This window comes from Martes martes (genome assembly GCF_963455335.1).
Source record: "Martes martes genome assembly, chromosome: 8".
NCBI classification, from domain to species: domain Eukaryota; kingdom Metazoa; phylum Chordata; class Mammalia; order Carnivora; family Mustelidae; genus Martes; species Martes martes.
This window is the reverse complement of record NC_137895.1, coordinates 5181067-5197813: the sequence shown is the minus strand read 5'-3', so window position 1 is coordinate 5197813 and position 16747 is coordinate 5181067. Positions and strand designations below refer to the sequence as shown.

General features: G+C 59.3%; 1 protein-coding gene across 1 annotated transcript in view; it reads left to right on the top strand.

The window, feature by feature from the left end:
• PARVG (parvin gamma) overlaps positions 1-16121 on the top strand; it is a 23768-nt gene extending 7647 nt beyond the window's left edge. Inside the window, exons 7-13 of the mRNA XM_080811849.1 lie at positions 1041-1096; positions 3356-3378; positions 6279-6337; positions 6537-6605; positions 8648-8749; positions 15338-15410; positions 15839-16121. Coding sequence (XP_080667975.1) covers positions 1041-1096; positions 3356-3378; positions 6279-6337; positions 6537-6605; positions 8648-8749; positions 15338-15410; positions 15839-15948 — 492 coding nt within the window. The 3' untranslated portion in view covers positions 15949-16121. The remainder of the gene's footprint in view (positions 1-1040; positions 1097-3355; positions 3379-6278; positions 6338-6536; positions 6606-8647; positions 8750-15337; positions 15411-15838) is intronic.
• Positions 16122-16747: the final 626 nt, after the last annotated feature.

The window sequence follows — 16747 nt, the reverse complement described above, 5'->3', positions numbered from 1 at the left end:
TCCCTTGGTCACTATGGAGGGCTGTTGACCGTGCAAGGGAGCCTTCTGGGGTTTCTCCACCCACGGCGCCCCCTTGCTCTAGCACACTCACAACTGGCGCTGAGGTCATGTCCCCGGAACCGCGGCTTCTCCCTCAGGCAGACTTTGAGCACCACACTCCCTCCCCCAACTTCTGAGTACCTGGTGAGCAATGGCCCTTCCTGTCTTGGAGCTTACCTTTCATTTGGGTGAAATCATTCTTTTTTCAAAACCATTGATTAAAATTCTCTATTAAATAGCATCATGACTTTGTTCATATTTCTTATATAAATCAGAGGGGACTTTATTCCTTTACTCCTTCACTTTCTCATTCACTCATTCATCAATCCATGTACCCACCTGTCCACCCACCCATCTACCCACAGTTCTACCCGTCCATCCATCCACCATCCACCATCCACCCACCCATCCACCATCCATCCATCCATCCATCCGTCTATCCATCCATCCACCATCCGACCATCCATCCATCCACCATCCACCCACCCATCCACAATCCATCCATCCACCATCCATCCGTCTATCCATCCATTGATCCACCATCCATCCACCATCCACCCACCCATCCACAATCCATCCATCCACCATCCATCCGTCTATCCATCCATTGATCCACCATCCATCCACCATCCATCCAACCATCCATCCATCCATCCATCCATCTGTCCATTCACCCATCCATCTGGGATCATTCATTCATTATTCAGATCTACTCACGTTCATTGACTCCCTATGAGCCAGGCACTGGGTGAGACTCTGGGGATACCTAGGGAACAAGACAGACATTGTTCTCATCCTCATGGGGTTCAAGGCTTATAAGAAAGAAAGACAAATGAGCCAGGCCACAGTGATGAGAGCTTCCAGGAACCACCCTTAGGAGGAGAGGAGGCAGAGTGAGCTGGATTCCTTGGGGCTGCTCGGGCCACTACAGTCTTCATGGCTGGAGTGGGTCCCTGAGTTTTCTGGGATTACTCCATTTCTTCCCCTTTTTTCTTTCTTAGAGCACCAGAAGCGGTCTGAAGTCAGAGAAGTCAGTGGAACAGCTCACTGACTGCAGGTGAGGGGAGAACCGGGGCCCACAGTGGAGGCCAGGTTACGTTTTTTTGGGAATGGGCAGTGGGGCCTGGGGCCGGGGTCTGATCCACCTGACCTTTGTGGGAGGGGCCCTCATACCTCTCTAGCTTTGTCTCAGCCCCAGAGGGCCTTGCTGTCCCCTCAGCCCTGCTGGGCGCCCTTGCGTCTCTCTGGGCCTCACAGGGCAGGGCCCCTCATGGGCTGTAGGCAAGCCCACCCCTGCCGGCTCATTTCGTCCTCTGCACAACCCAACAAAACAGGCAGAGTCGGGCTTAGAAAAGGGGCCGATCCCTGTCCTGAGGTCACACCATAGCCGTTGCGGGCCAGGAGGAGTCCAGAACTGGGGGCAGAGGACCTCGATGCCATGTTGGTTCCCCCTCGCCTGGTGCACACGTGCTGGATATGGGTGAGGGGATCACCCACGGCAGGGAGATGCTACAGCATTATAGCAGGGGTCCGAACCCCTCCGGCCTCCCAGTGCCCAGAGACAAGCGCACCAAACATTCCCTCATACCACCAGCATTTATTGAGCACCTACTGTGTGCGGGGTGGGAGGCTCCGTCCTTGAGTGCCCATGTCAGCCAGCTGTCCACCTGTTTACCTTCCGTCTGTCTGGGCGAGCAGAATGCTCTGCCAGTGAGCCCTTCCCTCTGTCCTCCTGGAGGTAAGGGCTCTCCCAGGCCGGGCTGGCCGGGCCTTTCTGGGGCGGTCTGAGAGTGAGCCTCTTGGAGTGAGAGTGGGTCTGACATTTGCTGAGCGCCCAGTGGGCTGTGTAGCTCCTGGGACCCGTTTGACCCTCACAGAGCCCGGCTAGGGGAGTCGGTTCTCCGTAGCTCACAGGCTTGGCACGCAGCCCCACCTGGGCTTGGCTTCCCCTCGGGGGGATACGAGCTGTGTGACCTCCCACAAGTCACCTCCCACCGGGTTGAGCCTCAGCGCCTCTGAAAAAAACTCAGGGACCTCCTCCAGCCATGAAGACTGTGGTGGCCCGAGCAGCCCCAAGGAATCCAGCTCACTCGTGAAGGTTACAGGCAATGTGTGCAAGGGGGCCTTCCCCCACGTGGACTCCCTCCAACCCTGGGGTCCCCCCAGTCTGGGGCTCCCGTGGGGAGTGGGAGGTACTGAAACCAACAGCAAGTTGATGGCCAGGGTCCGCTGCGACCCAAGCATGTGTGCCGAGCAGGGCGAAGGTCAGGAGGAGGCCCCTCGTGCCAGGGGGTCTGCGCACACAGGCCCGTTTCCCCCTCCCCAGGGCTGCCCTCTGACCCAGTGAGGCTGAGTGACCTCCCAGTCACCCCGCTGCTCAGCGGCGGTGACCCGGCTCCCTCTCCGAAGCCAAAGCTTCAGGAACTTGAGTGGGAAGGTGTCGTCTGTTCACGATATCACATTCCTGCCCCACTTGTGGTCCTACAGTCATCTTTCTCGGCGCCTTTAGGAGCTCGGAACTCTGTGACGGCTCCCCTGGCGTCTCGGGCGCCCGGGGGCATCTCTCCCTCCGGCCCCCTGGTTCATGCTGATGAGCTCCGGGTCTTTACTTGAGGCTGCCTGCTCTGCCCTGCACGGCCCCGTCCTCTGCTGGGGGCCACAGGCATGGGGTGGGGGGCAGTTGGCTCCCCCGCGACCACTCGGCCTGCTTTGGGCCCAGAACATTGCTTCTAAAGGGCGGGACTGGAAAATTGAACCAAAGACAAAGGAAAACCGTTCAAAACAAGAAACGCAGAGTGAAAGAAGCCAGACCCAGAAGAGGGTGTCCTGGGTGATTTCACGGACACGGACTCCCAGAACAGGCCAAACGCATGCACGGTGGGAGGGACCAGAGCAGCGGTAATCCTGGTTTGAGCGGGGAGAGCACGGGGGGTGCTAGGAAGTGTCTGCATCCCACCCGGGTGCTGATCCCACAGGGGATCGGTAAAAACGCACCCGCAATAAACTTACAATTTGTGTGTCTGGTTGCACGTGTAACGCCTCCTGCCCCAACTAAAATGACAACCACAGAAATGACAAAACCCAGACATAGCTCGGTGTGGAAACCTCCGGGGAAGGTGCGGGCCTCTTTCCGGCCGTTTGCTCTGCACGAGGGCCCTCCCTGCCCGCTTACGAAGCTGCCAGGGAAGACAGAGCCTGCCAGCTCTGTGGTCCGCTCTCCCCGTGCCAAGTCTTGTCGTAGGAAGAAACTCTAGGTCTGAAGACGGTATTTTTTTAACCATTTCTTTGCCTTCCTCCCCCTACAACCTCCCTTTAGCACAGACAAGGACCAACCCGCAAGTGAGTACAACGGTGGCTTAAGGAGATCTTTTGCTCTCGGGTGCGTGTGGACGCAGACGTGGCGACAAGGGGTGCCTTGCTGGGCGGTATCACCCCCTTTGCATCCCGCTGTGTGTACCTCGAGGACTCTTCTGGTCCATTTGTCCCTCCTCCTGCCTGTCAGTCTGTCCATGGATCTGGCTCTTTCCTCTCCAGATATCGCTCGCGTGGGGGATTTAGAATCCCAGCAGTCTGGTGGCGGGGCTGTTACACCCGGATGGCCTGGGCTCTGATGCTTCCTCTCAGCAGCGGGGTGAACTTGGGCAAGGGTCTGAGCCTGTCTGTGCCTCAGCTTTCTCATCTGTGAAGTGGGATTAATGACGGCACCCACCTCTTGGGCTGGTGATGAGGGTTGAAAGAATTTGTGAATGCGCTTAGCACGCTGTGGGGGCCTCATCGTGGCTGGTCTGGGACCGTGGCTGCGGCTTTTGTGACAGACCTCTTCACCCATCCATAGCTGCATTGGTCCGGCCATTCCTTTTTGCTTTCAGTCTTTTTTTTTAATAATTGTTTCTTTTAATTTTTTCTCTGTTGTTGTTGTTTTTTTTTTTTTTGGTACTGATGTGCACTTGTGGATTTTTTTTTTCTTTTTTTCTTTTTTTTTTAGAGAGAGAGTGAGGAGAGAGAATCTTAAGCAGGTTCTGTACCCAGTGCAGAGCCCAGTATGGGGCTCAATCTCATAAGCCTGAGATCATGACCCTGAGATCACGACCCTGAGATCATGACCTGAGCCAAAATCAAGAGTCAGATGCTTAACTGACTGAGACACCCAGCTTCCCCAGAACTCGTGGATATTTTATTTGTTCCCTATGTTTTAATCAGTATGGTGTTTTTCTTTTTTCTTTTTTTTTTTAATTTTTAAAAAAGATTTTATTTCTTTATTTGACAGAAAGAGATCACAAGTAGGCAGAGAGGCAGGTGGGGCGGGGGGTGGGGAAGCAGGCTCCCTGCTCAGCAGGGAGCCCGATGCAGGACTTGATCCCAAGACCCTGAAGTCATGACCTGAGCTGAAGGCAGCTGCTCAACATACTGGGCCACCCAGGCGTCCCTCATTCATTCATTCTGCAGTCAGTTGGCCTGGTCGGCTGTTCATCTGTCCATCCACCCACCCATCTATCCATCCACCCACCCATCCGCTCACCCACCCCCCCACCAGTCCACCCATCGTTCAACTGTCCATCCAACTACCCACCCGCCCACCAACCCCTCTGACTATCCACCCACCCACCAGTCTGTCCATCATCCCTGCTTCCTAACATGATCTTCCTTCCTAAGCCCTCCCCACTTAGGACACTCGGCTGTCTGGGCAGGGGGTTCCGTGAGGGGCAGCCCACCTGCAGAGGTGGAAATAATGGCCCACGAGGGGAACAGGGAACAGGTTGAGGGAGGATGCGTAGGGGAGGGAAGGAGAGGGGAGGTGCAGGGAGGCTGGTGTGTGTGTGTGTGTGTGTGTGTGTGTGTGTAGGGCAGCGTGAGGATGGCCGGGGCTGTTGCTCAGCGATCAGAGTTAGTCGGGGACCAGCATGAGGGCGGGTCGCGCAGTGAGGGGCAGGGACGCAGAGCGGGACCTCCTCACCACCCTTTCCAGCACACTCACGCTGTTCTGGCTCCTGTCACCCGAGCACCCACTTGCCTTTAATCTCCTGGCTCCTTTGGGGACACGGTTCCCCGGAGCACGGGCCTCGGGGCCTGGAGGGAACCGCTGGGGTTTCCACCATATTTGTGGGTGCGTTTGAAAGGCCATGCTGCTATCTGGTGCTGCCTCTCCCCTTTTGCTAACGAGGGAACTGAGGCACCGAGAGGTGAAGTGACTTGCTCAGGGTTGCCCAGCTGCTGAGTAGCAGAGCCTGAAGGTGATTTCCGCTAGCCAGCCCGGGCGAGGACGGGTCTCCCCCAGGGAGACGTGTGGGCTGCAAATACGAGGAAGCCGGCTGGTGGGAAAAGGGCACGCCCCCCCTGAGGACTCGGGCGTCTGAGGCGGGACGGGGCCTGAGCTGCTGAGTTGCCGAGATGCCTCCTTTGTTCCCGAGCCTCGCAGGCATGACTCAGCTGCTGAGGGCGCTGGCCTTTGCGCGATGCAGGGCTCGATGTCCTCATTCTGCCAATCCAGAAGTGCTGGGGGGGGAGACCTATGGGCCGAGTGTCCGTGTGGGCCCGCTCAGCCACCTGTGGTCGCTCCGTGGTCCTGTGGGCCGAGCAGGGGACCGGGAGGAGTGGGGGGGGGGCAGCTTCCCAGAGGACAGGGTGGTGGCCAAGCAGAAGCCTTAGGCATCCACGACAGAAATGGGGCCCGTTCGCGAAGCCCTACTGTGTGTGCCCAGCCACCGGGCCAAGTGTGTTACGTGGCCCCAGATTTCCTCTCTGCAAAAGACCCTGCCTTGTAGCGGATGACACCCACGCCTTGTAGACAGGACACCAAGGCCCAGAGAGGGGCAGCGGTTCCTCTGGGCCATGCAGTGGGGAACGCTGACCCAGACAGACCCAGGCCCGTTTTTTAAATTCAAGAAGCCAGAGGTAGGGGCATCTGGGTGGCTCAGTAGTTGAGCATCTGCCTTCAGCTCGGGTCATGGTCCCAGGGTCTTGGGATCGAGCCCCGCATGGAGCTCTCTGCTCTGCGGGAGGCCTGCTTCTCCCTCTCCCACTCCCCCTGCTTGTGTTCCCTCTCTCACTGTGTCTCTCTCTGTCAAATAAATAATAAAATCTTAAAAAAAAAAAAAAAAAAGAAGAAGAAGAAGAAGCCAGAGGGAGAACTACAGCTCCCTCCGGACTGGGGACCCTGAGAAACTTGTATGGAAATATGGCCCCGGTTTGGCACAAAGATAACAGCATGGTAATGAGGTGTTTATTGGCTCTGCCTGCAGAAGACGTCTTTGATGAATTATTTAAGCTGGCCCCGGAGAAAGTGAACGCAGTGAAAGAGGTACAAGAGATCAAAGCTCCTGGTCGCCCTCCCGCCCGTCCGTCCGCCCTGAGTCCTGGGGGGGTGAAGGGGAGGGAGCGAGCCCCCGTGCCTCCCCTCCCATGCTTCGGACCCCACGCTGGGGGTTTCCCGTGCCCTTCCGAGCGGGAAGGCGGCAAACCCGAGCCCTGGGCTTCGGTCCTTGCTCTCCCCCGGGTAGGCCATTGTGAACTTCGTCAACCAGAAGCTGGACCGCCTGGGCCTGTCTGTGCAGAACTTAGACACCCAGGTAGGGACTCAGCTGTGGGAGCCCCCAGGTGGGGAAGGGCCGTGGGGTGCAGGTGGGGGAGAAGTTCCTGCGGGGCCGTGGGAGCCGGGGCCCGCCCCTGTGTGGCCCAGGATGTGTCACCTCTCAGAGCCATGGAGTCCTTCTCTGCAATGGGGGGTGGGTGTTGCTGGGAGGGACACTGTGGGGACCTCATGAAACAGGGACTGTGGGTTTCCCTCTGCGGTTGGAGCTCCCCTCGTGTGACTGCATTTGCTCACAACGTCACGTGCGAGGCACTTACAGCCCTGCCCCTGTGGGCCCCCCAGCTGCCCAGGCCACCGTGGCTGCCTTACACCAAGTCCCGCCGTGAGGCAGGACCAGAATCTTACCCAGTCAGCGTGGCGCAGGGGGCCGTGGCCTTCCAGGAGGAGACCGTGCACCTGTAATGTTCCCTCTGCACAGAGGGGATCGGAGAGGCTGATCGTCATCAGCCCAGGGCTTAGGGGGCAGTGGAGCCTGCTGGCCACTGGCCACGTCCACCGGCCACGTGGGCTTAGATGTTGGCAGCGTAGACGCGGTGTAGACCCCCTGGTTTCTGCCCGTGCAGCATGGTGGCCGTAGGGGAGGGAGGTGGGAGGCAGGTCTGGTTCCCCGGTGGGCTAAGTGGCGTACGGCGACCTTAGCCAGAGCTGACTGGCTTCTCAGACACACCCCGGCATTAGCCAGCGAGGAACTGGGTCCCAGGTATCTGAAAGCATTAAAGCCCTCACTATGTGTCAGGTGCAGCACAAAGTGCTTTACATCCAGGTCCTCCCTGAATCCTCCCGATAGTCCCTGCGGGGGGAGCACATACTCCCCCATTTTATAGATGAGGACACTCAGACACAGAGATGTTGATGAACTCACGTGAGGTCGCCCAGCAACAGAGCAGAGGGTCTGGAGTTCGAATCCAGGGGGCGGAGACCACAGATTGTCCACAGCAGCACGTGCCGTGGTGGCCCCAGAAGTCTGTGTGTGATGGGGTGCAGGGAGGTGGCGGGCTAGCGACACCAGGCTCTGGACCTATGGATACCAGATGGACACGTGTGGCCCCTGGGCTTCAAGGACACCTCCGTCATGTTATCTGCACGGCTTTGGGTTGGATTTCTAGGAACCTCGGGCTCCTCTTCTTTTAAAAGGAATTTCAAGAGACCAGGCTCATAGAATTGGAAGCAGGAACGCCTCTGGTGTTGATCACAGGACCTGGGACACTGTGGACATGCCATAGATGATAAATTTGGGGTTTTATTGTATTTTATGTGGGTGTACATAGGACGATCCCATAGGTTTTGATTTTACCTGCTTCTCGTCCTTATTTCTCTCTTGGTGAAGAAAAGACTTTTGGAAAATAATGATATGTGGGAGGACCGTGTAGAGAGACTATCGGACAAGGGGAGAAGTTGAGGTCCCTGGTATTTCGGGGGTATTTTCAGGGATTATCAGCAGAAAAGCTTTCAGACCGAAGTAGTAATGTCGGAACAGACCCAATATGAGGAAATTCTATTAAGGACTTCAAGTGGAGGTGTTCCCTCCAATACCCAATCTTGTGTTTTGTATCTTTGAAGAGATCGGGTAGGATTATGCTAGAATATGTTACGCCGATGGCGGGCGGGCGGCTTTATCTCTGAACGCACAGACCGAACAGGCAGAAGTATGAATGTGGCAGCCAGCAAAACGAGCCCGTGTGCTGCTCCCTGCCTTTCCCGGAGGAGGAATTTTACCCTCAACCCTGTTTCCTCCTGCGCTCCTGCAGCTCACGGAACAGTACGTGGTTTAAAAAGCGGTGTTTGGCTATTTCACCGATAATGTATAAAGAGCTTATTTTATTGAGCACGTGCCCTGTGCCAGGTGGCCTGTGAGTGTTTCCTACCTGCTGCTGCCAATGTTTATGACACACTGCAAGGTCGGGGATGTCATCCTTAAGTCTCAGAAAGGCCGCTGAGACTCAGAGGGGGGCGCTACACAGCCTGCGGGAGGCAGAGTGGGGGCCGCAGGCCATCTGCCTCCAAGGCTCTCCTCTGCAGTTTGCAGACGGGGTCTTCTTACTCCTGCTGATTGGACAACTGGAAGGCTTCTTCCTGCACCTGAAGGAATTCTACCTCACTCCCGCCTCTCCTGCAGAAATGGTAAGTTCTCCAGAGGTTGCCTTGATGGTCTACTCCTGAGCGGATAGACTTGTGCAGGTGGCAATACCAATGTCCTTATTCACTTCCAGGTGAAGTGAAGGGTGGAGGGGAAGTTTGGTTATTCATATAATCTACCCACCCATCCACCCACCCACCCGTCCACCCATCCATCCACCCACCCATCCATCCATCCACCCACCCATCCACCCACCCACCCGTCCACCCATCCATCCACCCACCCACCCATCCATCCACCCATCTGTCCATCCACCCGTCCGTCCATCCACCCGTCCATCTACCCATCCATCCACCCATCCATCCATCCACCCATCCATCCATCCACCCATCCATCCATCCACCCATCCATCCATCCACCTGTCCATCCACCCATCCATCCATCCACCCATCCGTCCATCCACCCACCCGTCCACCCATCCATCCACCCACCCATCCATCCATCCACCCACCCATCCGTCCATCCACCCATCCGTCCATCCACCCGTCCGTCCATCCACCCGTCTGTCTACCCATCCATCCACCCATCCATCCACCCATCCATCCACCCATCCATCCATCCACCCATCCATCCATCCACCCATCCATCCATCCACCCGTCCATCCATCCACCTGTCCATCCACCCATCCATCCATCCACCCATCCATCCATCCACCCATCCACCCACCCGTCCATCCACCCACCCGTCCACCCATCCATCCACCCATCCATCCGTCCACCCATCCATCCATCCACCCATCCACCCACCCATCCATCCACCCATCCACCCACCCACCCATCCATCCACCCATCCATCCATCCACCCACCCATCCACCCACCCACCCGTCCACCCATCCATCCACCCACCCACCCATCCATCCACCCATCCATCCATCCACCCATCTGTCCATCCACCCGTCCGTCCATCCACCCGTCCATCTACCCATCCATCCACCCATCCATCCATCCACCCATCCATCCATCCATCCACCCATCCATCCATCCACCCATCCGTCCACCCACCCACCCGTCCACCCATCCATCCACCCACCCATCCATCCATCCACCCACCCATCCATCCACCCATCCATCCATCCACCCACCCGTCCGTCCATCCACCCGTCCATCTACCCATCCATCCACCCAACCATCCATCCACCCATCCATCCATCCATCCACCCATCCATCCATCCACCCACCCATCCATCCACCCATCCGTCCATCCACCCGTCTGTCCATCCACCCGTCTGTCCACCCATCCATCCATCCACCCATCCACCCACCCATCCACCCACCCATCCATCCACCCATCCACCCACCCACCCATCCATCCACCCATCCATCCATCCACCCACCCATCCACCCACCCACCCGTCCACCCATCCATCCACCCACCCACCCATCCATCCACCCACCCATCCATCCACCCATCTGTCCATCCACCCGTCCGTCCATCCACCCGTCCATCTACCCATCCATCCACCCATCCATCCATCCACCCATCCATCCATCCATCCACCCATCCATCCATCCACCCATCCGTCCACCCACCCACCCGTCCACCCATCCATCCACCCACCCATCCATCCATCCACCCACCCATCCATCCACCCATCCATCCATCCACCCACCCGTCCGTCCATCCACCCGTCCATCTACCCATCCATCCACCCAACCATCCATCCACCCATCCATCCATCCATCCACCCATCCATCCATCCACCCATCCGTCCATCCACCCACCCGTCCACCCATCCATCCACCCACCCATCCATCCATCCACCCACCCATCCATCCACCCATCTGTCCATCCACCCGTCCGTCCATCCACCCGTCTGTCCACCCGTCCACCCATCCATCCACCCATCCATCCATCCACCCATCCACCCACCCATCCATCCACCCATCCGTCCATCCACCCACCCATCCACCCATCCATCCACCCACCCATCCATCCATCCACCCACCCATCCATCCACCCATCCGTCCATCCACCCGTCCGTCCATCCACCCGTCCGTCTACCCATCCATCCATCCACCCATCCATCCATCCACCCACCCGTCTGTCCATCCATCCATCCATCCATCCACCCATCCATCCACCCACCCATCCATCCACCCATCCGTCCATCCACCCGTCCGTCCATCCACCCATCTGTCCATCCATCCATCCATCCACCCATCCATCCATCCACCCATCCACCCACCCATCCATCCACCCATCCGTCCATCCATTCTCACACCTATCCATTGACTTGCCTATTTGCCCATCCACCCAGTTCACCCATCCATTCCCCTGCCTGCCCACCTGTCCATCTACCCACTTACCTGCCTGTTCGTCCATCTACCTATCCAGCCCCCACCTGCCTCTGCACCTGATCCTCCTTTTCTTGAGATCCTTCTTGGCATCAAGCTGTGCCATATGGGCCACAAAGACAACCCCACACAGCTCCTGTTTTTGAGGGCCTCTCAGTCTGTCCCCACGGTACTCCCAGTGATGTATGGTTCCCCAGGGCCACAGTGAAGAGTGTTGGTTCGGGATGGGTGGGTAAGTTGAGGACCCGAAGGAAGGAGTGGTTGCTGTGATCTGAAGGGGTCAGGAAGGGCATGGTGTAAAGGGTGACATGTGTTGTTGGTCAGGGTTTGGTTTGCAGAGGAAGGGAGCAGCATCAGCAAAGGCTCAGTGTGGACAAAAGCATGGAAGTCCCAGGGTGGCGTCCCTCTGTGGTTTGCGCCGCTGCAGGGGTGGGCCAGGGCCTGGCAGGGGTCTGGCTTCACAGGAGTCTGGAGTCCCCATGTGGCCCCTGCAGGCTGGCAGGCTGCTTGGGGGACGGCTGCAACAGCCAGGCAGGAGGGTCTGGGTCCTGACCCGGGGAAGTGGGGGAGAGGATGGCAATGCTGGTGGCAGTGACAGGTGAGCCTGCGTCCCCATGCACAGCCCCCGCCTGGCGGCCTCCTGCTCCCCTGCTCCGCTCGTCAGCCCGCCAGCCTCCCCAGCCATCCCACGGGGCACCACCGTGCTCGCGCTCCTCGCGCTCTGCCCCCTCGGGCTCTCACACGGGCTGTTCCCCTGCCGGGAAGGCCCTTTCCACAAGCGACATCCACCTGCCAGCAAGGGCAGGGGATTCTGACTGTTCTGTAGGTGAGGGGCCGCCCCGTCCCGTGTCAGTGGCCCCACATCAGGGCAGATGTGGCAGAGGAACAAGAAGCCTCCATCCCGTCCCCGCTCCACCAGCTCAGGCCTGCCCCTCCGGCTTCCCGGCTTCCCCGAGGCTCACTGTCCCTGCCCCGCCACCCCTCAGACCACACACACGGGGTCTGGAGGGTCACGGAGGGGAAGCCTCAAGGGCAGGTGGTCCCGGGGACCCCGGTCTGCTCAGGGGATCGGCCTGGAGTCTTCGTGGGCATCAGCCCTACTGGAGGTGACGCTGGAGGGGTGGCTGAGATGGGCTGGAGCACTGGGCGGGAGGCGCCCTGCTTGGACCCCAGGTGGCCTGCTTAGCTCTGTCCCCTCCAGGGGACAGCTCTGTCCCTCGGGCCCACTGGGAAGCATCCCCTTCATCTCTCCACAGCAGTGGCTCTTTCTACAGAACAGGAACACGGAGCAGGGCTGAGGGCCAGTTCCCAGCCAGCTTTGGGGCCATTTGTGGGAGAAGAAATGATGTCTCTCCCCTTTGTCCTGCCTATGTCCCTGGGGAGGGTGAGATCCGAGGTCCTGGGGATGGGTCAGACCGGTGGCCTGCCTCTGGGGTGTGAGGCTCTGTCCTGGCTTTGCTGCCTCCCACCCCGGGGCCCTTCATCCAGGCCCCTCCCCCTCACATCCACAGCCTTGTCTGTCGGTGTCCCACGGACTCCTGACCACAGCCTTCACAGGCCTGGTCCTCTCGCGTCTCCAGGTCTCTGCCCAGACAGTTCCTCCGCCTCCCCTGCCTCCTACTTTGTTCCAACCTGCTGAGCCAGGTTGCGTGTCCATTTTGCAGAGGGGAAAGCGGAGGCCCTGAGAGGCTCCGGCACCCGCTCGGGACCATGCTGCTGCTCGGTGGCGGTCCCGACACAGGGACCGGCCCTCTGACCCTTGGCCCGCTGTTCTGGCCCTTGAGCCCCGGAGATGCAATCCTTCGTGGGCGTGGCCTCTCCCTTCCCAGGAGGCACAGGTGGCCTTGACGTGAAGATTGATTCAGGGCTCTGGTTCTCCAGAGCTCGGACCTGGGATGAGGAGCCGAGAGACTGGAGCCCTGTAGCATTTGTGTTTCCAGTGGTAGCAGCAGGGACAGCGGTTAGCACTCACGGGGGTCTCCGGGACTGTCAGTCAGCTACTGCCACAGAAATGCCGTGTGACAAGCCACCTGGACGACGGGCAGCTCACGTAACACCTCGGTCGTGCGTTCCCACAGAGCTGCGGGTGGGCTGGGTTTGGCTGGTCCAGGCTCGGCTGGGTTCAGCTGGGGCGGTCCAGCTTTGTGCCGCGGGACCATCCCGCCACCATCCTGGGACCAGCTGCAAGCCCAGCGTGGTTTCCTCATGGGGATGGCAGAGACACAGGCGACTACGCCGAACACAGCTGGCATGACATCACTTCCCTCTCGCCCTGTGGCCCTGGCGCCCGGGCTTGCCAGCCTCTGGTGCCAGGGCCCCCTCCCCATTTTGTCCTAGGGAGTCAGAGTGAGCCCCACGGGAGACAGAGGAGTGTGAGCCTCTCTCCAGCTGGGAAGGGGTTGGCCTGAAGCTGGGCCAGTGGGAGGGCCCAAGAGGGTCGGAGCCCAGCCTAGGCGGTGGAGGGGAGCCTGCAGACAGAAGGCAGAACACGGAGACACGGAGGCGGGAGAGAAAGCAGGACAATGGAGCAGCTCGGGCCACACGGAGGCCTGGGAGCCTGGGGGAGGGGCTCAGAACCAGGACCCAGAACAGCACAGGTGTCCCCTCTTGGTTACTCAGGGGTTGGGCTTCACAGGACTTCAAAGCCTCTGCCCAATATTTGGCAGGCTCGCAACCCCAGCGACAAGCCAGGGACAAGCGTTCGGACTCCCGATGTCCCTGGGGGCCATGAGTCCACTCCAGCCATGGATTTTAGAACCAGCTTCCCAATCTGAGCCGCTTACCTCCAGGGGGAGAGGAGCAGCCTCTTCGTTCAGACCCCAAGAATGAATTTTTATAGGGGACTATGGGCAGTCTCAGCCACGGGGTGAATGATCAAAATGCAGAGGAGGTCATTAGCTGAAGGGGGCGGGGACCGCCGCGCTGTCCGCCGGTGGGACACCGAGGAATCATTATCTCGGCAGAGTGCCCCTCGAGATTGGATGTCTCATTATCAGACCTTCCTTGCTACTGGTGTTTATGTGACACTGTCATTCCTTCCGGGAAGACAAGCGAGGGACAGAGGGAGGGAGGTGACCGTCTGCTCGGTGGAAATCATAACACCGGCCCCGGGAATCGTGGGCTTCCTCCCACATTCAATTATTTCTCCCTGGGAGGATCTGAGTGCACGCTCCTGGATGACAGCCTTCCCTCAGCTCCGCGCAAGGTGCTGGTTTTACTTCTATAACCTCAAGCCGTGCACGGAAGGGAAGTGACACCTGGGCGGGGAGTGTGCTGAGACATCTCTGGGGCTTGCGGCGGCTCCCCCGGGCTCAGGTCAGGCATGGGCTTGACGCCCAGAAGCGAGTGTGATGGTTTTCGTAGCGTCGAGAGGCATCGACTCCATGAAGGCGGGGAGGGGTCTGGTTTGGCCCCTGCTGAACCTCCAGCCATAATAGATGCTCAGTAAATGTATTTTAACTAAGCGAGTGGACAAAGTGTTTCCGAAACACTGGTCCTCCCAGACGCTCCAGGACAGGTGGATCCTGGGGTCCAATAGCTTTGCCCCCGCAATGGGCCATTGCCTCCAGGCAGAGGACAGGGTCTTTTTGATTGCTTTGGGGCACCAGGGAGAAACTAGCCATGAATAGGGCAAACTCTGCTAACAGAGTATGGGCTCCAAGCCGAGGGCTGTCCGGGCTCCCCCGGGCCCCCACCCAGCACCCCGGATCAGGACAGAGGGCAGATGGTGGTGACTCTACTCTGCAGGTGAGCGAGGTAGGCCCGGGGGGTGCCAAGCGACTTCCTGGAGGTTACCTCATGACCGGGCAGGGGCCTGAACCCATGTGCACCTAGACAGGGGACGGCTGCTGCAGCCTCCAGCCCGCTTTGCTCCGACATCGGAGTGAGACAGACCTGGTTCCGCCACTTTCCGTCTTGTAAGCTTGGGTGAGCTCCTTGGCCATGCTCTCCCCAGCTGTGCTTTGCCCCTGGAACTCAGCTGTTTCCAACGGGGACTCCGTTGCCCACGGTGCTGGGGCTGCATCAGAAGAGGCCAGGATAACCCTGTGTTCTTTCCCCTGGCTGAGTCCCCTCACCCGGCAAGACTTACCTCTAGGCATCACCTCCTCCAGGAAGACTTCCCTGACTTCCAGACCAGATGCCCCTCTCCATACCTGCCTTCCCCACTAGAGATTGTCTCCTTGAAGAGTGAGGCACACGATGAGTGATGGGCGGGCCTGGGAGTTGGGGACCCGGGCCTGGGTTGGGACTAACATCTGGTGGGGTCTTATCACAGCTGCACAATGTCACCCTGGCCCTGGAGTTGCTGAAGGACGAGGGTCTGCTCAACTACCCCATCGACCCCAAAGGTGAGCGTGTGGTGCCCGTGGGAGCTGCGGAGTCGGGGGACGCCTCTGTCGGGGCAGTGGTCTTGCTCGGCCGGGGGGTTCCCCTGAGGGGGGAGGCTGCGCCCACAGTTTCCACCCACCCCACTGGAGGAGGGGCCTGGGGACCTGGGGTAGGCTGTCCAGACGGACAAGACCTTGAGGAATTATATGTGGGGGGCACCGCATATACAGGGGAGGACGGGGTGGGAGTAGGTGGGAGGCAGGGCCCTGGGAAGTATCCCGGGACTCAGGCCTAGCCTGACCAACAGTCCCGCTTGACCCCCGGGTTTACCTCTGACGTCCCCTGTCCCAGGAGACCCCTCGGTCCCGGACAAAGTGGGACGGTGGTCACCCCCTTCCTCGCCCCGGCCGAGGCCTGACCGGCTGTCCCGCTCTCCTCCGACCCGCAGACATTGTGAACAAAGACACCAAGAGCACGCTGCGGGTCCTCTACAGCGTGTTTCAAAAGCACAAGCTGAAAGAAAGCACGGACAGCGCGCCCCGTGGAGCCCCGAATTAATCCCAGAAGCCGCTTCTCAGAGCCTGCCTGCGCACCAGCCAGGAGGCCCCAGAGGGCCCTGCCCCAGCCCCCGGCCAGCTGCCGTCCGATGCCTGTGCCCCCCCCCACCCCCACTCCCGTGTCCGTCTGAGCATCTTTGGATTCAGCAGGCGCGCATGGATCAGTTTTGAGCCAACCCCCGGCCTCGCTCAGTTTATATGAACAAGTGTTATTTCTGGGAGGGATCTGGGGAGCCTGCAGCGTCCTGGGAGAGACGGTTCCGTCCGCATGGGTACGAGCTCCCCTCCCCACTCCCCCCCACCCAGGGCAGCTCACCTTCCCACGGGGCCAGGCATGGAAGGTGCTCAGATTTCCATCTCTGAGGGCACCCGCGGGAGCCACTGAGGGCCCGGTGCTGCTGACCCTTCCTCGGGCTCAGGGCCTGACCTTGGGACCAGAAAGGACTCTCGGGGCTCAGGGTGGATGGCCAGAGGCCCCAGCCTGCCCACAGTCAGCTACTGCCAGCCCGCCCCTCAGGCTGACGGGCGTGGCTCCAAAACCAAGCCCCGGAGCCCCTTGGGGAAGTTAAGTCAGTTACTCGCCAGAGGAACCGTGGCTCAGGCCCTCACAATGGTGGCGGAGAAACCTGCCCAGACATCCCGAAGGAGAAATCTTTGCGGACTCCCAGTCTGCCCTGGGGGGGACCCTTGCTCTCTCTGTGGTGAGGCTTGGCACCTGCTGCCTATGTTTTGCAAAGTATAAGTCCCTGGAGGAGGGTTGACCGTGGCTGTCCCAGTACCCGATGTGGGGCGGGAACCAG